Below are 19,540 nucleotides of genomic sequence, written 5' to 3' on the forward strand. Positions count from 1 at the left end.
AAATCGATGAAAAGGCGGCCAAACGGTGAATCGTCAGATCATTAGGGGAGGGGGGGGGGGGGGAGCGCAATACGGATTTGCATCGTTAAGAGGCGCTGAAATCGCACCTTCAAACCAAGTGCTGCTGGAGTGTTATCTCCTTTCTATTACTCCGTGGAATGATACTTAATTGAGTATAATCAATTATTTTTCAAACTTGCATGTTAAAAAATAACATTTTTTTTGTTGTCTTGATGTTTCCGTGAATTTTTAATGTTTGAAAACAAAGAATTCACGAATAAAATCTTCTCCTTACAATACTATAATAATAACATGAAAACTAGAGCCAATCTGATATAATTATAATTTTATTCCTAAATTTTACGTCCTCAAACACCAAAATTCACGAAAAAAATTGGCTGTGTTATTGTATGTCGTGATGAACGGGCATAACCGACAGTACTCACGACTTTTTACCGTTAATTCATCCATTTTTCAATTTCAACGTTTTGAATACATCCCCATTTTTTCGCGTAATACAAACGGAAAAAAATACGCCTATTTCCCTTATACGTGGCAAAAGGTCGTATAATGGCGCATACGTCCTTATATCACTACACATGCGACGTATTTGTAATCAATACGTTGCCGCTCCATATTGTTCTTTCTTGGGTTTTATACCCATGCTGGCTTCCCATCCCGTCAACCATCACGAGAATCTCCTCGCACTAATTGCTAGACCCACTCGACACGGTCAACCCGTGCAAATTGTTTTTGAGTTCCACTAGTGATTCACGGACTGTAATTTCTACGCCAGTTTCCTGGAATGTCGACCATTCGGGAGTAAGCCCTCGTATCAGGTCTCTAGGACGCCAGCCTGGGAAACACATAATGCTGTATGTACTCGTTCTTATTTCATATTTAACAAGTTAATTTCATTATGCAAGTTATCACTGTACACGGTCATAATACGACCCTATACGTGTATTTACGCATAGATACATTATTATCCTACAGCACTTGCGCCTTGCTAGCGCACCGTTCGGAGCAATACTGACTTGATACCATCAGACCTTCCATTCATTCTATTCTTTCAGGTAACGGCTTTTATAATAAACGAATCGAATAACTGAATATAATCGGTTTATTTTCATTAATTTAATTATTAAAAGAACAAATAAAAAGGTAAAAGGGACAATCAAACAAAATAAATTCGAATCCATTTGTGTCGTCAACAACTCTGACGGTGATAGGGATTTCCGCAGAGTTACCTCCACTGGTCTTTACCGTCATTGTCGCTTAGTCATAAAATTTTCTTATTATGTCAATAATTACGTGACTCCATCCAATCATAGTTAATTTTGTCTATAATAGATGATGTGGTACAGAGGGAAATGCACTTTTCAGGCCGACAACAAGGGCAAATTAGTTTTCTTCCTTGTTGCTAATTGTAAGTTGAATTTGTATTAATGCATTTAGCACTAAGTTGTGCTCGTGCTGAAATACCGTTTATTAATTTTTGTAATCTGTGCTGTCTAAAAGACATTCCTTCGCCCAATTTTTTGGTATCACATCTTCAGTCAATTTTACGAATTTATCTAATGGACACGCGACTCCGCAGTTTGGCAATTTTAACTGTATCGGTTCAGCGGACGTATTCTTGTACGAAACCTGAAATATGGAGAAAGAAATCAGAGGTTGTAAACATTTTAGAAGAAGGTTAACTTGCATGAAAAACATAGTATGACCGACCGTAAGAATTGATTATTAAAATGAAAGGAGTAGAATGTATGCCTACCGTCACAACAAAATTATCCACATCCTTAATTCTCAATTCCACGAGGACAGTCGCCGAGTACGGGGGAACGTGTGGCTCGAATACATTTAGCGTCGTTAAAAGGTTTGCCACTGTGGTATCATGGGCGCTGTATATCCATAGTTTTCTATTCGGGGTCAGCGTATTGTTTGCTTTTTTTACTAGGTGATCTACCATTTCACCTAATAATCGTCCTGTCAGGAATCAGTGATTTTCTCAATGAAACTTCAATTCTCAGGGATTTATTTTCCATGGTTGATATACTTTTCGCAGGGATATTTCTACTTGCCTGAATACAATCTTTGGAGTATTTTATTGCGAGTTGGTATAGTGTAACTGACTTCGGCGACAGCTTTTAATTTATCTGGATATACAGATTTTGTCCACTCGGGCAAAGTGCGGTTATACAGAACCTGGAAAAAAAAACATGTCGATCACTCAGCTAAATTGTGATAAAAATCACTACATCGAAATTTCAAAAGCATTGGAATTATTAATATAATATGAAGATTATCTCTTCATTGAGAATCTCAAACGATGTGTTAAAAATTTTAAGTGTTTATCTGCCTGCAGCTGAATCTGTTTGTTACTGCTGTTGAATATTTAACAATTTCTACATGGGAATTTTTGGAAAAATATTTTCACAGGAAGGAGATCTTTGGAGTGTAATATTGCAAACGAAGAATCTAGTATTTAAAAGCAAAACAAATTTGCACTTTTTTCATATGGTATGATGAAAGTCAAATATTGAGTGTTACATAAGTTTGCTAATTAATCTATCAAGCATTTCCAGTGGCATATTATGACATTAACACAGTTTTCGATTAATTGGTAATCAATATATTAATACAGTTATCGATTCATTGTTACGATTTATAGTTGTACACGTTTTGTTTCGGAAGATGATCGAGTTATTTTCTCCGTGAAACTAACGCCACACACGTTAGTTTCTTATATTTCAATGAAGACGTTTTCATGACGAAGAAAAATGATTGAAGCTTTGTACAGAATATTCGATAATCTTCTGCAACAGCAAACACAAAGAGGAATTTACTTTACGTTCTGTAGAATAGTATTCTTATCACAAATTTTTTTCACTGTAAATCTTTATATTATAAAAGATTGATAACATAGCGTGATTGGTAATTTGTTGATACGTATTCCAAAATGAATAAAATCCTCATTATTTCGCCCCATGTTTTATTTTTTGTTTATCTGACAGTAAACTTTACGCGACAGTTATTTACCTGAATATGAAGCGTATCATATATGGTCGCAACGTCATTGACAGATTGAACCAAATAACCAGTGTTTTTCCTCAAATAATCGTACAGCTCTTTGTTGTCATCGTCAATTTTCCTGACCTCAGGGGAATTCATAACATTTCGCAACTCCTTTTCATATTTTGGACAGTAATTTCCGCACGTCAGCAGGATGTCATTACACACGGGCATAGTATGGACAGGTATAGGCATCCATTCAAGTTCGCCCCAAACTTGATCTCCACCAGGTGGGTAAAGACCAGCCAAAGTAGCCTGTGCGGACATCAGCGTCCTGTCAACGTCCGTACTTTGTACATATATATCATGGGGACTATAATGTCTCGGCAGAAGATAGAAATAATTCTGTCTTAACCAGCGTCCGAGCACGAGATGCCGATGTTTTCCAATCTGAAATATTCAAACAATTTGTGTCCGACTTCAGTCGAATCCGTGAGCTTGGCTGTTTGAATTTGATTTGAGCAATTGCGAAACTAGGAATCGTGTACTAGATCGACAACCTCTGAAAGAAATAACAACCTCTTGTTTGTCTCGTGTATTACTTTCGTAACATCGGCCTTTCGAGGTTGACGATTTACGTGCAAGTCTCAAAACATTTCGGGTTCGTTAATCACTAGCGTTCTTTCCTTGACACCGACTTCATGGGCAATCTCAGCCATTGGTCTTTGAGCGTTTGTGCAAGAACGGTAAAATCAACAAGATTGTCGAAATTCATGGTGTATTAATGGACGGTTCACTCACGTTGGTCAGTTCACCGAAGGGTACAGGCCAGAAGGATTCGTTGCCCCAAGGATCGGTGGGATAGGGAGCGATCGGTGTCCGGTCTCCGTGTCTGAAGAGCTGGATGAGAAATACGATAGGATAAAAATTAATATAGATATTAGAAACTAGGTACCACGGAGAAGTACTTACGACGTTTGCAAAAATCACGATTCCCAGCTCGGGATTTACGCAGGAAGACGGCGAGGTCGTGAAAATGATGAGGCTGGTTGACGTGATGGCGACAAACGCCTCGAAGGCGAACATTCTGCAACTGCCGATCAAAAATGTGAATTGAGCATATTTAATAAGTTGATAATGCACGTGCATCTACCGGAGATACGGATCTGTTGATCTGGGGGACTTTTGTGAAAGGTGGTAAGATGCTCCCACTACTCACTTTTGAGGTTTTGCTAATAAAATATCACGAAGAAATTAATTTTATGCGATAATTTCGACAGGCTGGCAATCATATTTTCGCACACTTTCCATTGGCTCGTTCCCGAAAGTATATACACATCGTATACATGCACGTATACTACTGACGGACAGCTAAGCAACATCGACATGTCGTTATTATTTACTCACGTGTCTACACACAATAACGCAACTTTCTTCTGTCTCACGGCCGTTGGGGTAACCTTTTTTATCTACTAGAGTATTGATACTAGATACATTATTTTCTGCGCTATCCTTGTCAACAGACAACAACTCGACGACTTTGTATTTCGTGAGATCCCTATTTCATGTGCACTTGTTGCGAAAATAACTATTGTGTAACTTTGGTATGGTTTACGCGTCTTTTGACAGCGTTCCGTGCGTAAAGTAATCGTTTTTTTGACAGTTTAAAAAAAAAGCCGTTCCAAGTACACAAAAGTGCACTTTTATGTCCTAGTAATGAAAAGTGTTTTTTTCTGGCCGCCGCTATAAAAAAGTACACTGTGTACCAAGAGGGTAAAGTAGGTACTTTTAAGGCCAAGCGCGATGTTTTCCATACGAGTCGTAGACGAGCACGCGAAGTTCTCAATTGCCACTTTTTTCCCGCATATGAGGGAATCATATGCTACTTTTCTCCCGTTTAACAGTTCAAAAAGTAAACATCATTGTTGATTCGAGAATGAAGTCTCTTTCGCCACGCGTATTTGTAATATTCGTTTCATATTGCAAACTTACGCTCGGCATAAAAAAACATCTTATTGCACAATCTTCTTATTAATAAATTACTTGCAATTCGTCCCCTAGAATATTTACCATGTTATTTAGACTGCTGATGATTTCATTGACTTCTAACTTGATCGATACTTTACGGGTGTGGCTAATAGAAGTTCTTCTGCTTCACTTTTTTTTTTTAGAGTAAATGCGACGGCGTATATCTCGAACTAGAACGACACCACCTCATGGTGAATGAAATAGTGTAATGATTATTATATTGAAATAAATTATTATTATTAATATTTATATCTTCATTGAGATCTTGTCTTCTTAAAGATAAGTTTTTTGTTGGACATTTAGAATTTAAAACTAGTTTCAGAAATTGCGTTCAAATACGTCTAATCAAAGAGTATGTTCGACATGTCGTACTCCCAAGACAGGTACCAAGAGAGAACGGCTTCTCGTTCCTGGAGAAGGCGGAAGGAATTATGCGAAGGTGGGCACCGCACGATCGACATTTAAGAATCAAATTTTACTTTAGTATTTCTTTGATTTTAGGTGGGTATATTTGAATCTTTAAAATAGCGGCCAAGGTCAACTAATTATTGATGCGAAAATTTAGACTGTCTTATTGTTGCCTAATTGGCGTCTTTTTTTATATTTTCAACCCAGAATCGTCTGTTCTCCTTGATCCTTGATCTACTCGATTTTTGAATGCATACTTTTCTGGCTCCTCTTCCATTCATTCATGGTTAGCCCTGTGCCCGAAGCAAATTCAATAAATTTTAATGGTAATGTATTGTTCGTTGATTGTTTGTCCAAAAATGAGGAAAATGTATAGAATGTACGTTACATGAGGATCTGCCAGTTATTAGGAGCAACGTTATTATAACGAAATAATGATCTTTTTTTCTCCAACACTCGAATTAATATAAGTTCAGCTGGAGCACCACGCTTATATATATTGTATATTAAAAAAATTGTACACTTTTTGAACCAGTATCAATTTTCTATCAAGAATCATTGAAATGAATAATTTGTTCAGCTGAACACTGTGTCTTTATCAGTGTACTTGTAAATAAATTAGTTCGTTCCCCTGACTTCAAGAGTCTTCACTTTCACTGTACACTCCCGAGATTTTGGTCCGTGCGCGTCGGAGCCGGCCAGCAAGTCGCGCAGTTTCGTCTCAGAACCGAAAAGCACCAAGTTGACGCGCAGATGGCGCGCTCAAACTTCAAAACTTTATTGTGCGTAACAAAATTGAGCGGAGAGTTAAACGCTAGCATATAAAAGATGCTTTACAGTTGTGCGATGCAAGGGAACGAGTAAATTTTTTACGTTACCTCTGGTAGCTCGCTAGCGTAATGCTGACACAAATACCAATTCGTCAAAGAATTGTAGCTAGGACATTCAACAACCAAAATATTAAAAATAAATATCCCCAAAAGGTATTTACGTCAATCTGCTAAATGGAGCCATCCAAGCGTACGGTAGTACGGGCTAATATGTTCAGATTTCCGGACGTCAAATATGAACCTAACAGAAGAGTTAAGGGCACGTTGTAGCCTGAGGTGCAGACTCGCTGTCAAATCACAATAAAGTAATAAACACTAGTCAAAGTGAAGTAGAATTATATTGAATTTACCAGCGAGGAGCGCGAGCGCAAGCGAGTAGATGCGATAAATTCTATCTTAGACCTCAATTGCCAGAGCGTACCATGCACTCTTCCCGAGATAGCCAGCACCTGTTCAGACCAAGTTAACAATGTTGTTAATTATGACCCCCAGGTTTTTGACCAGGATGACCCACGGAATAATTTCATGAATAGTGTGCATTGAAGTTTGACGGTGAATATCTTCTGAACAGTGAGGTATACAATAAAATTGTAAGAGACCTTTCTTGTAGAGAATTTAATTTCCTACGAAAATATGGGTTGGGCGTATTATAATGACTTTTTGTTGAAGAGTTATAAAATTCATAAAAAAAAAAAGATATCTACCTTAAAATGATCAAATTTTAACCTTCAATAACTTCTGAACAGTGAGGCATACAAAAATTGTAAGAGACCTTTTTTTAGAGAATTCAATTTCCCACGAAAATATGATACATATTTTTTTTTTATAAATAGTAGATACCGAGATATGTATTTTTCTTCGTCACCGTAAGAAAAAAATAGAAAACTGCGAGGCGGAGGACCTTCCTATTAAAATTAAGAGCTCATACTTGGAGAGAATGTTTTTGAGGTCTCTACCAACCAAGTTTTCGGAGTACAAAGTGAAAAAAAAATAGTTGATTTTTTTGGCCCACCTTAATGTACATACATACAATGCTACTCTGCCTCCAATGCCATTGCGATCATAGCGAAGTACATATATTATAGCTTGACAGGTGAACAACTTGACCGACTATGTGAGGCTTGAGCCAATATTCCGATACAGCGATAAAGTGATAATTTTTTCACAGAAATAGCTTCGAAATTCATCAATATGAGATACCAGCGACTGGGTGTTGACATGACAGGCATCAACAGACTTACACATTGCCATTAAAAGTATTATCCATCTAAGGCATCAAAACAAAGTACTGAGACATTGCCCGTGCTAGCGAAACCAGATACCATAATATTATAAGCGTACACAGTAATCGTACCTATATAGAGATTAAGCGGAGAAGTCAAAAGGTCTCTACAGTGAAGGATTAGCGCACCGAATGAGTATGTTAAACAGCATGACAGAAACATACGTAGCAAGAAGAACCATCTGCGTGATTTGGATGAGTAAAGAAAGGTGCAGTTATACAAAAATGATTGCTATGAACTTTTAGCAGAGATACCAGCAATTTTGATAACGTGTCCAAGCGGAGCCCTATCTCTCTTCCTCGCGTGGATGTTGCCATTCTTCGTCCTAGCATAATTAAAAGTATTCACCCGCTTGGCAGCCCTGGCCGCAGCGAAGAATTTACGCGACAGAGTAATTACATCTACCAATCGTATTGCATCTACTGTTAGAGAATTGGCTGACTTCGTGGTCAGATGGTTTATGCCAAACTTACAGCTATTACACCTCGGCTAGAAAGAGTAAATTGTCCGAGATTATCTAGTTTACGGTTGAAAATATTTATTATATACATGGTCCGTCCGGAAAGTAGTCGGACTGAATTTTTCCCGCCCAGACAGAATGACGGAGGGGGACCTTTGAGCGTGGGTCGGATTGTGGGGAGTCTTAGCTCAGCAATGCACCTGTCCCCAAACGCCTTCGAACCTTTCCGGAGTGTAGGTCGATTATAAAGTGAACCCCAGTCAAGATGCCTCGTCACGCTTCGCGATGAACCGTTTACTCGACCAGCATTACGCGATAAAGTTTTGTTTCGAACTCGGTACAACTGCAAGTGAAACCCATGAAATGATTAAGTCCCCAGCCACCCTACAGCCCGGATGTAACTCCCCCAGACTTCTTTCTCTTCCCCCGACTGAAACGACTTCCGAAAGGACGGCATCACGGCTCGGTCCAGGCTATTCAAGAGGCTGTGTAGAGATATATCGAATGATGTAATTATTGGTGACGACGGAATAATTGAATTTAGTAACGACTGGAAAATGATCGTAGAGTGCTGTGATCATTTTACGCTACGGGTTACAATAGTTGTTATCATCGCGCTACTTCGCGACCTTCCTACCCTCGCCTGATTCGCAACGAAACCATCCATCAAAAATATTGAAAAGAGATACTCACTGGCGTAGGCCTAGCATTTCAGGTTGAACGATGAATCGACGCACTTTATACACTGCAATAAGAACACAACAGAAAATTACTCACACAATATACTTTAATCAGATTTTATGTCACTACTGGTTGTCTGTGTCAGTATATGTACTTTTTTCGCAATGTTTCAGTGGTTTCTAATGCATAAATAAACGAACTAGAGAAAGCTATGAAAATAAGATCAATTGTACTGCATACATGCGTCAAATCAGAGCGTCGCGCTATATATCAGTCATCAATAACTTATGAACAACAGTTGTATTGTAATTAAAATGAACATTTATTACGTACCTTTGACTTTTATTTATGATAGTGGTTGCTTTAGTTTTCACTTTGTGTTCAGACAAATATTGTAGTCCAACGCCCAGAACTCGTCTGATCTTGGTGTAGGTACTACGGTACTTGAGGGTTATTTACTTGCAGATGATCACAAGTTTGACATTGTGCTTCCAAATTACGGATAAGATAATGATATTATTATCGTTGTAGCTGTTATTCCTATTTCAGCTCGAAACAATGCCGAAAACAGGAAGTTTAAAGGATGACTCATGGTCGGCCCGTCCCGCGTGTTCAATAACACCGACACACAAAAGAAAAATTGTTTGTAGATTTGACCGGACCCACCTGCGGACATGTAATTCGACCCGCTGAATCCGAATTTGAAGTCCGTTTGGCCCGGTCACCCTCCAGATTTGAGTAAAGTGCAAAAAACCCCAAAAAAGGCAAAAAATTGCGAAAAACTGCAATCACATCGATGAAAAAATTTTTGTGGACTCGGATCAAGTATGATTTTCATGTATTTCAATTCAATGAATCTAAATATGAAAGTTAATTAGCCCGTTGAGCCATCAGTTAGAAAAAATTGCGAAACCGAAAAAAATTGCATAAAATCATGAAAAACTGAAACTATCGAGATGAGAAAACTTTTTTGGATTCAGATTGAGTATGGTTTTTATGTATTACGTTCTACTGAATCTGAATCTGAAGTTTTTTTGTCCCATTAACGTATCAAAATTTAAAAAAATCTCAAAAAACCAAAAAAATTGGAAAAATTGCAGTTAAAAATATGAGAAAAAATCTATTAAACACGATTGTTAATGACTTGGGTGTATTTTCATGGATGGAATATGATTTTAGAATTTAAAAATTTACCAAATTAAATATAATATATATATAATATATAATATAATAATTATGTTTTCAAAACGTCGAAAAAACGCATTTTTTCTAAATTTCCGTAAGTATGTGTGTGTGTGTGTGTGTGTGTGTGTGTGTGGGGGGGGGGGGGGGGGGGTGTGACAAAAATGGTTGTACGCTCTCTAACTTTCGTATTTTTTTTGCACAATTTGGGTAGCGTACGCGGTCGATTGGTATTGAATTTGACAGGAATCCCTTAAGGTGTTGAAATTTTACAAAATTTTGAAAAATCGAGTTAATCGCTCTAAATTACGTAAATTTGAAGCTATCGAGCTGAATTTATGTACACAAATAGATCAGAGGACAAGGATGATTGAGATTGAATTTCACAAAAATCCCTCAACGGCTTCTTGAGGGATTTAAGAATCATTAAAAACACTAAGATTAATTTCCGTCAAGTTTTTGATTTTTCGATACTTATGATGGTGTAACTCCCGAACGAATCGGAGGTCCATAATTTCCTTTGGAGGAAAACTTGATTGTAACTGGTCGAATGCAAGTAAAAAATTTCAGGAAAATCGAAGGTGTCGCAATTCAAAAAATTTTGATTTTTTTTTTTTTTCGAAAAAATTTTAGAATTGTGTGGTTGGAAAAATTTTGAAATTTTTTTTTCAGAAAACTCGGACTTATTGACACATTTTATACTTGTATCATTTTTTGAAAAAAATGAAAGCTCTTGAAGGTAGAGCCAGTTGAAAGAAGTCTGTTTCGAAAAAATTGAAAAATCGGAAAATTCATAAAATCGACACAGGTGGCTCAATCGGAAAACGGCCGAACACGTGTTCTTTTTTTTCGATAGACGAATTGAGAAAAAACTTGACACCGAGATCGGCGTCGGTGACCTTCACCGATTAGGTGAAATGGTGTGGAATACATCATACATATTATCTTATGCGGAACCACTGATATACATATAACTATATATCTCTATTGGTAACGTAATTGCTTAAGGAGAAACATTAGCTACCGTAGAAACAATTTCCGCATATGTACTAGGGTGGCTCATTTTTTAATTTTTATTTGTAAGGTGCTGTTCGAAAAATTTGTTACAAATATTGAAAATAAAACTGTCGTAAAATCTGGAGGCGGTAGGAAAATATTTAGAGGTCACTACCAATTATCGAAATGAATTGGATCACGGTACCAAAAAGTAAACTAATATATATACATGTATTAGTTTACAAAATTTCTTCTCGTTTCGTAATCTCATATCATTAGAACAATTTTTGAAATTAAAAAGAAAAAAAAAAATTAATTTCAATAATTGGTAGCGACCTCTAAATATTTTCCTACCTCCTTCAGGTTTAACGAGTTTTTTATTCAATATTTGTCACAAATTTTTCGAGCAGTACATTAAAAAAAAAATGTTTCAAAAATGAGCCACACTAATGTGTACGTTATATTTTCGTTAGATATAGCCACAGTACCAGCATCGTGAAATCTGTCAGTTGTAAAACAGTTTCAGTTTTCTGGCCCAAGTAAATGTGACTGATTGTTTATTGAGATCAACGTATTAGAATCGTTATTTTATTTTATGAGCACAGGAGGAACGTCGGAATTGATTCATCGTTTTCTTTTATTTAATACTAACTGAAAATTAAAGTCACTTTACCGTATTACCGTTGGATTACCCCAGGGTAAAATTACTTATTTCAGATGATAAATACGTTTAATGTTTGGTATATATCTCAAAGTCACTGTCGCATTGGGTGCCGTTGTAAGAAAAATGAAACATCTCAATTGTCTTCCTGCTGCATTTGAAGTTCGCGCAATAGTTGTGCTCTTTGCTTTTCTAATTCATCCTCGGATAATTCGTGGTGATGAGCAGCACCCTCGTTAACCGAACCGTTTTCACTGTGGGCAGACGTTCGTCGATGTTTTTCATCTTTACGTTTTCGGTCAGGAGACTCTTCTGAAGATGGTAGCCTTGAATAGGAACGCTGAACAAAAAATGAAAAGTTGAACAGCAACTTCACTAGTTGAGTAAACACACGTCGATAGTAATAAAGTTTCACTTACTGAACGGCTGCGGCCTCTTTTCTTCTTACTTTTCTTGCGCTTGGATTTTTTCACGTCAGATTCAGAACTGTCCGATTTACTCGGAGGACTCATAGATCGTGATTTTTGGGTTTTTTTCTTAACCCCTTTTTCACTTGTATCGGACTCCTGAAAATAGTAGAAATAGATTTATACGTTCTCGTCGAAACGACAGAAAGCTATTTCTATGTTTTTCTTGCACTTACACTATGGGACCGAGATCGTGACTTTCTTTTCGGTTTTTTCGTCTTCTTTTTTTTGCTCCTTATGTGATGGTGGCTACAACTTTCCTCGATCTCGTGCTGATACTCTTTGAATATCCTTACTCTCTCGCTCTCGAGTGTTATGGCTTTGAAATCGGATTCCCCTTCGATTTTGGCTCTAACATCGTCCCACGACATCTGATAATCAACATCTAAGGTTTTAAGCAAGTTTTTAAATCCAATTTCAAGCTTTTTAAATTTCCTCGTTTCTTCTTTGATCCTCTCCTTTTCCCTCGCCTCTGCTTTTTCAAGCAACAGATTGTACGTGAGTTTGACATTTCCAGCATCCAGAGTCGCCGATTTTCTGTCCTCGCAAACTACCGTCGCAAACTCTTCAAATGTAGTGTTAACCTGAACGTCAAAACTTTTGTCCTTCAAAATTTCGCGAATTATTTTCTTTTCGTCGTGGAAACGTGACTTTAAATCTTCGACGTAAAATTTGAACAGATCTAATGGTGTTGATCCCGGCTGACCAAGCATAGCTGAAAATCGTATGTCGGCGGATAGCATAGGATAAAGTTCCACCCAGAGTGACATGGATGTCAGTTTGCCTTGCTCGTGTAAATCGTCCAATAAACTCTGTAATGTATACAATGAAAGGAATGAATGACAGAACATAAAAAAACAATGTATCCATAAACGAATTCAGCGACTCACTATAAATCCGTCCCTATTTTTCCTCTCTAATCGTTTCCTTCGTTTTTTCTCCCGCTCCTTTTCCTCCTCTTCATCTTTCTCCAATTGACGAATATGATTTTCAAAAACTAGCAGAGCATCCTCCTTATCCATAGCCAACAAGTCCGCGTCTTCAGCAAACGCAGAATGCTGAAGCAGCAATGCTTGTGCCTCCTGCCAAGTGGTTTTGTATGTAACGTCTGTCATGGCGTCCAACACAAGGGCGAGTCGTTTGGTGTTACGTTTCTTCATAACCTTTGCTTCCTCTTTTTCACGTTTAGCCAAGTTGAATATAACATCCTCGTAAATGTCACGACGATCCGAGTCTCCAACCGAACGCCAAAGCTCCAAGTTACCATACATCTCCTCACATTTGTAATATTTTGTATTACTCGTCATCTTCTCGTGAGTCAATAAAAACTGTTCTAAGTCCTCCTTGGCTTTTTTCAGCCTGACAAAAGAAAAAAAAATACTCCGATGTAATTCAGTTACAATAAATGATGAACAGATTTTCAGCAACAAATAATAACTCTACCTCAGTCTTTCCTGTTCACGTTCTTCTTTGAGCCGTTGGGTTTTGTAAGCGTTGAAAGCTTGTTTTCTCTCGTTCAATTTCTTCATCTGTGGGTACCTTGGATCATTTTGAATCATTTTCACTGCCTGTTCCCAAGTAGCATTAGAGGGTACATCTCGCTCCTTCAGCAGCTCCTTGAATGCTTCGATCGCTTCCTTTTTATCTTTAAATTGCACTTTAGGTTCAGGAGTGCTGTTCCTACTTCCATTGGCAGAACCTTTCGTCGAGTTACTATCGTCATCTGGCTTTGTCGGAGGAGTTGGAATATTTATGGCGGCGAGGGTTGCCGCCATAGCCTGTTCGATTGCCGATTTACAGCTCGCCTCAGGAGTGCTTACTTGTGGTGTCACGAGTTTTGGCGACAACGCATGCATCACAGGTGGAACAAGAGCCCTGAAAGGATGTAAAACGTTTGATAAAATATTTTCAGTTTATTGAAATTAACAACACTCACGTATTCGGAGTGCTACTTGGGACAATAGCAGAGCCGGCAACGGCAGCAGCAGTAACAACTGCAACTGAAGCAACAGTGCCAGCTTCTTCAGCAGCAAGCTTTGCCTTCAATTCCTCAAGCTCAGGTGGTATAGTCCACCTTGATTCTTTGGTTGTGACATTGTGGTAGTAAATTTTACTATTGTCAGATTTGTACTCTTTCCATGGGCACTGAGATAGTAGTAATTCACTTGGAGTTTTCAATTCATCAGGCTTTTCCCAAAGTGATTGCTTTGTTGAACTATTATAATAATATGTACGACCATCTGGAGCTTTGTGCTCTGTCCATTCGGATTTTTTTTCCGTTGTTGGAATTGATGGCGTTACTGTGGCTGGCTCAAGTGTCGATGTTGTTGATGTTGGGACAGCTGGTGATCCACTTATTTGAGGAGGCGCAGCTGAGAACAGTAAAACAAAGTGAAGAAACTTAACTAAACGGGAATTCCTTGATACGTAATAAGAGTGGAGTTTAAAAATTAACACAATATTCTCCATCAATAAAATCTTAGAAGCAAAATTTAATTTCAGTCACAATATAATTCTGGCTCAAGTATAAAAGTCACAGGGTATATCATTCTTAATTATTATCCAACTGTTGATACAATAATGATGTAAATTTGACACTTTAATACTTTACTAGCCCATTGTCAATTGATACTACATATTTATCCATGATCCTAAAGAATGAAATAAGCCAAGAAGTAAATCACATTGATTGAAATAGATGTCCAATAATAGTGTTAAATGATTACTCATCTTACCTATAACGTTTATATCAGGAGGAGGTCCGGCGGAGATCGGAAAACTGAAACCAGGTGGCGGAATAGAAAATTGAGGTGGCATCATGCTTGGAGGACCTGGGGGCAACCCTGGAGCCGGTATATAAGGGGTGCCAGGCATGATTGGCGGCACAAAACCTGGCGGCATGCTCGGTGGGACTGAAGGAAAGCCAGCTACAGTCCCAGGTGGCGGAATGCCGTCACTAGATGCCTTTGACACGAAAACAAGTTACACGAAATCGAATTGAAATCGAAAAGTTGAAAGCGCACAAGCGTCAGAAATGCGCTCATCGCGTTTGTTTTTCGCACCACTTAACGAACGGCTCACTCTGCGACGGTCAACAGTTTTGAAGGTTAGGTTAGGTTATATTGACGCGCCAGCGGAGCAGCTCGCCGGTTTTGGTGAATAAATAATACACAAATATATTCTCACCATGATCCGTTCTCTATACTTCGGTTATAGCACGTTGATCATTTATCGGCAAGACCGGCATCCACAAATCACAACGATATATAATTCACTTCGTAACTCACACGCACTCGCAATTGTAAGTTGTGTTGTGACCATAGGGCATAGACATATAAGAATTTAGGGTGCGTTCCAAATTTAGCTCTCAGTGATGTCAACAATTTTTTATCTCGTTTGCGCTACCAAAACCGTAATTAGCTCTACCTCTGTTTTAGGGAGTTCTTCACGCTGCCGCTGCCAGTTAGTTACGGACCGCACTCTTGGAATGGTTTTTCGTCGCTTGTTCCACTCGCGTTTCAGTCTCTTTCCGATGTTCAAATGCGTCGATCGATCGCTCGAAATACTGCGATAGTCTCGATGCAAGTGGCGCTAATTTTCAAATCGGTGAACGGCGAAACAATCTCACGGCAGACCTCGACCAGCGCAATAGCGTTGATAATAGTTTCTACATATTAGTTTGTTGTAATAATCCAAGTCGATAATTGTTTCTGTGTTATACTCTTAAGTGGTATAATTATTGTCTGCATTGGCGCTCGGAGATTGTCTGGAGCATTTATGGAATTTCACATACCGGGACAATCTCTTGAAATATAGTTTCAAGAGATTGTCCCGGTATATTCATATTTACTTGCAGTTGCTCTTTTTTTGGTAACGCGAAAAACGTCACTTGTCATTCATTATTTATGCTTTGATTTTTGATATATTTGTTATTGTAACATAATTTGACGTCACCATAAATTGGCATCTTTGGAAAAATGTTCGTTTGTTACCCAATGTTTACTCAAAGATTATGGCAACGCGTCATCACACCGACAATACCAACACAATCACATCTTCACCAACGCTACACATACGCGTTATATTTTTCCTCTGAGCCGCCAGAGCGTGCTAAAAATCGAGGTACGCTGTTATACATTGGATCTTATGGGACCTTCCACTCTATCCCATACTCATTGACTTGCCTCATATGCGTTCGGTCTTCTTCCCTCTAATCTTCCTGTTGTTCAGCTTCGAAATTCAGCATGGCGATTTAGAAAACGTCACTGCGATGTGATGTTTAATTGGCTGCTTCGGTTGGACCGGAGCTGTCGTTGGACGAATAAATTCGAAAGGAACTAATCGTTTGCACTTGTACGTCATCTGTCAAACTCATAAACTTGTTGAAGAAAGGTAAGCGGAGGAATTTGACATAAACATCAATAATGTCGGAGGGAAGCAGATTGTTGGAGTGTTTGTTAAAAGTGTCGGAAAAAGCGGCGAATATAGCGAGGGTGTGTCGCCAAAATCGTCAGTTGTTTAAACTCTTGGTACAGGAAAAATCTGATGAGGAAAAGAATCCGAGATTTGTACAGGACTTCAAAACTCTAGCCGATGTATTGATACAGGAAACGATAAAACACGACGTGGGAACGGAGGTATAAATCATTAAAAAATTGCGAAATTGGTATGCTAAGGATTACTCAAATAAGTTGGTTTGAAAATTAAAGGCAGTTTCCAGACCTGGCGGAGCATGTAACAGGCGAGGAGAATAACACGTTCAGTAACACATTGGGCGAGTCTGTTACCGTCAAAGTTTGTTCAAATTTTGACGACACTGCCAACCTCTTGGAAAAAGTTCTCAATAACGATTCCGAAGTTGCCAATCTACTCGCTGTTGAAGTGCACAGAGAAATTCAACTTTCAGATGTGCCGGGGAATAATCACGTTCCTGATAATCTCAAACTCACCACCGATGCGCTCGGCATATGGATAGACCCAATCGGTAACTAGTATTCAAAGTTTTTCAGTTTTCTCATTGCCTGTGATGTGATTTTGGAATATCTATTCATGCATGCTTTGCAATTTAACATTGTTTCTTTATATTCACTGACACTGTTTCTTTCCATGTACAAAGAAAATCTACCGTTATTTGGTCAATCTATACTAGCTTAGCGCACAACTCTGATCCCCTCAGGGGATTTCAGATTCTTTTTGTGGCCCGTAAGGTCTTGGCACTGTTTTTCATGTCCTAATAAATCAATGCACGCAATCTACATGATTGGCAGCCTTGGAATGCTCTTATTTAAATTTCCTAGATTCTACCGCCGAGTATATTCATGGGGTAGAAAAAGTAGATGAGGTGACGGGTGTGCATTTAAGCGGTTTGAGGTGCGTTACCGTGCTCATTGGAGTCTTTGAGAAAACCACGGGACGTCCAGTTCTAGGTGTGATAAATCAGCCGTTCCACAATAATACTTGTGATTCCGAGTAAGTTGATAAATAAGTATCAATGGGAAATCGTACCTGGGCTTGGAACTAGGTTGAAATCGTTATTGAAAAGCTTTTATCGATTACTTCATTGCTGTTTTTTTCTCCTTCGCTTCACTTAATAGGTGGCTGGGATCGACTTACTGGGGCTTCAACTATAATGGTGTTAGACTGTCCTCGATAAGTGGTCCAGAACCAAGTAGGAATGTTGCTGTTCTGAGCAGCTCAGAGAGTGCGGGTATCAAGTCAAAGCTATCTGAAAATGGCTTCACTTTGGTCGAAGCAGCTGGAGCTGGCTATAAGTTGTTGACGGTGATTCTTGGCCAGTCTGACATCTACATTTTGTCTAAGGACTCCACATTCAAGTGGGACACTTGCGCAGCTCAGGCTATATTGGGTTCCTTGGAAGGAGGTGTAATTGATTTTAGAAACTTCTTAAAAACTGACTCTTCAAACGATTCGAATCTCATTTACTTACCTGCGGATAACGATTCCTGCAATCGAGGTGGCATTGTTGCTTACCGCAACATAGAAATCTTGGAATCTATTAAAAAAATATTATTATCTCACTAGCGTTAAAAGACAGTGCCAAATTTTCATGATCTTGCAACTCGATCCCTGTTCTTATTCTGATTTTGGATTTTAATTCAAGTTAAGTACATGCAGGGCACGCTGTACTTAAGATGAACCGGTGTTTTTAGCAATCAGTTCTAAGACGATATATGACTGAATAGTCCAGATTTATACCCGCTCTAAAAATGTACTTAAGCAAAGTCAAAGTTATTGTGCAATGTTACTGTACTGTTATCTAGTTACTAATTACTATTACAATGTGATTTAAAGTTACCTCACCGCCGGTGAGAGTAAAATATAACTGAAGATTTCATTGCACTCATAACAAAAGAAATGTACTTGATAGTAATTTCATGTACAATTTGCCTTAATCGATGTAAATCTAGTCCAATTTGATAGATTGGAAAAATCGATTTTTAAACATTGTGGGGGAAAAAAGTGAACATTCAAGAGCCAGAGCTTCCAAATTCGTTCTTTACTTTTTCATCACGAAGCCAGGCTGATCAAGTCTTAATTGTTTAAATCCATGGTCGGATTTTTCAGGATTCATTATTTTTATCTCATCCGCGAATCATTGACTTCATGCAGCCGTTCAATATCAAATATTTCACATTTTTCATCCACGTTTACAGCAATTAATCGAAAGTTTACATTCCTCTACATTAGACATTCGTTGTCGTCTATATAGAATCTCTATTTTATGTTAAAGAATAATGTTTATGTACTTAAAACTTCTACTTATCTCACCATTATACACATATATTTACCTATACAACATTTAGGTATACATACCTGTAATATTAAGTGTTGAAGAATTGTAGTAAAGAAATTAATAAATTAAATGGGATAAAAGTTGTAAGCCTGAAATTTTACCCGATCTAGCTGGTTTCACCGCTAATTTCAATTAAGATGCCGAAAATTGATGATTTACCATCAATGATCACGCGATTACGGTCGACAAGAAGCGAAAGGTAAGAAAAAATGTGCAGATTTGCCAGTTTCGAGACAGACGAATTTCTCCCGAACGGCGATAGAATTTGAATCGTCGATTATGGATTCAAGACCACGCGGTAGATCAGGCTTTGCCAGATAAATCCTGCGGCCCGTATCGTACCTAATCAAGAACTGTAAGACTTGTTCAATATCCAGCGATTTCGCGGAATGAATTGTGAGATTGATGATCGCAGTTGGAATCGTGCGATTTCAAAGATCGAAGGGGAGGTCCTCAATATTCCATTAAGGGATGAGAAATTCGTACTGAGTACTTCGACCGTGTCGTTTTACGCTTCAAGCTTCCGCTCAACACTGCAAAAATTTCCACCAATTCCGCCGTAAGCCTACATCAACGATATTAAAACCGTGTTATAGACAGGTGCGGATATTCCCTGGGGAAACGTATAACGCAAGGGAGAAAATCACCATTCGGTTTACAAGAATATCAATATATGTGTTTTATATATAGAAACATTTTATTACACTGTATAGGG

General features: G+C 38.3%; 3 protein-coding genes across 4 annotated transcripts; 1 reads left to right on the forward strand and 2 right to left on the reverse strand.

The window, feature by feature from the left end:
- Positions 1-1,123: 1,123 nt before the first annotated feature.
- LOC124303642 (prostatic acid phosphatase-like) lies at positions 1,124-9,192 on the reverse strand. The gene is made up of 10 exons (XM_046761116.1): positions 9,039-9,192; positions 8,718-8,769; positions 6,632-6,730; positions 6,443-6,522; positions 3,988-4,108; positions 3,817-3,915; positions 3,043-3,465; positions 2,085-2,208; positions 1,778-1,989; positions 1,124-1,650 (listed from the first exon to the last, which is right to left on the reverse strand). The coding sequence occupies exons 4-10, from the start codon at positions 6,463-6,465 to the stop codon at positions 1,492-1,494; spliced, it is 1,161 nt and encodes a 386-aa protein (XP_046617072.1). The 5' UTR covers positions 6,466-6,522; positions 6,632-6,730; positions 8,718-8,769; positions 9,039-9,192; the 3' UTR covers positions 1,124-1,491.
- Positions 9,193-11,423: 2,231 nt separating this feature from the next.
- Positions 11,424-15,578, reverse strand: LOC124303638 (pre-mRNA-processing factor 40 homolog A). Its single transcript, XM_046761110.1, has 8 exons — positions 15,198-15,578; positions 14,747-14,975; positions 13,948-14,383; positions 13,455-13,886; positions 12,902-13,370; positions 12,188-12,823; positions 11,964-12,110; positions 11,424-11,884 (listed from the first exon to the last, which is right to left on the reverse strand). The coding sequence occupies exons 1-8, from the start codon at positions 15,198-15,200 to the stop codon at positions 11,681-11,683; spliced, it is 2,556 nt and encodes an 851-aa protein (XP_046617066.1). The 5' UTR covers positions 15,201-15,578; the 3' UTR covers positions 11,424-11,680.
- Positions 15,579-15,877: 299 nt separating this feature from the next.
- Positions 15,878-18,207, forward strand: LOC124303644 (inositol polyphosphate 1-phosphatase). Of its 2 annotated transcripts, XM_046761118.1 has the most exons (5): positions 15,878-16,133; positions 16,242-16,648; positions 16,725-16,995; positions 17,309-17,480; positions 17,606-18,207. In XM_046761118.1, exons 2-5 carry the CDS (start codon positions 16,436-16,438, stop codon positions 18,051-18,053), a joined length of 1,104 nt encoding a protein of 367 aa, XP_046617074.1. In that variant the 5' UTR covers positions 15,878-16,133; positions 16,242-16,435; the 3' UTR covers positions 18,054-18,207. The 2 variants fall into 2 exon arrangements, with proteins under 2 accessions (XP_046617074.1, XP_046617075.1); XM_046761119.1 differs by lacking the exon at positions 15,878-16,133 and having other exon boundaries at positions 16,179-16,648.
- The last annotated feature ends 1,333 nt before the right edge of the window (positions 18,208-19,540 follow it).

The sequence above is a fragment of the Neodiprion virginianus genome, chromosome 4, assembly GCF_021901495.1.
Source record: "Neodiprion virginianus isolate iyNeoVirg1 chromosome 4, iyNeoVirg1.1, whole genome shotgun sequence".
Lineage (NCBI taxonomy): Eukaryota > Metazoa > Arthropoda > Insecta > Hymenoptera > Diprionidae > Neodiprion > Neodiprion virginianus.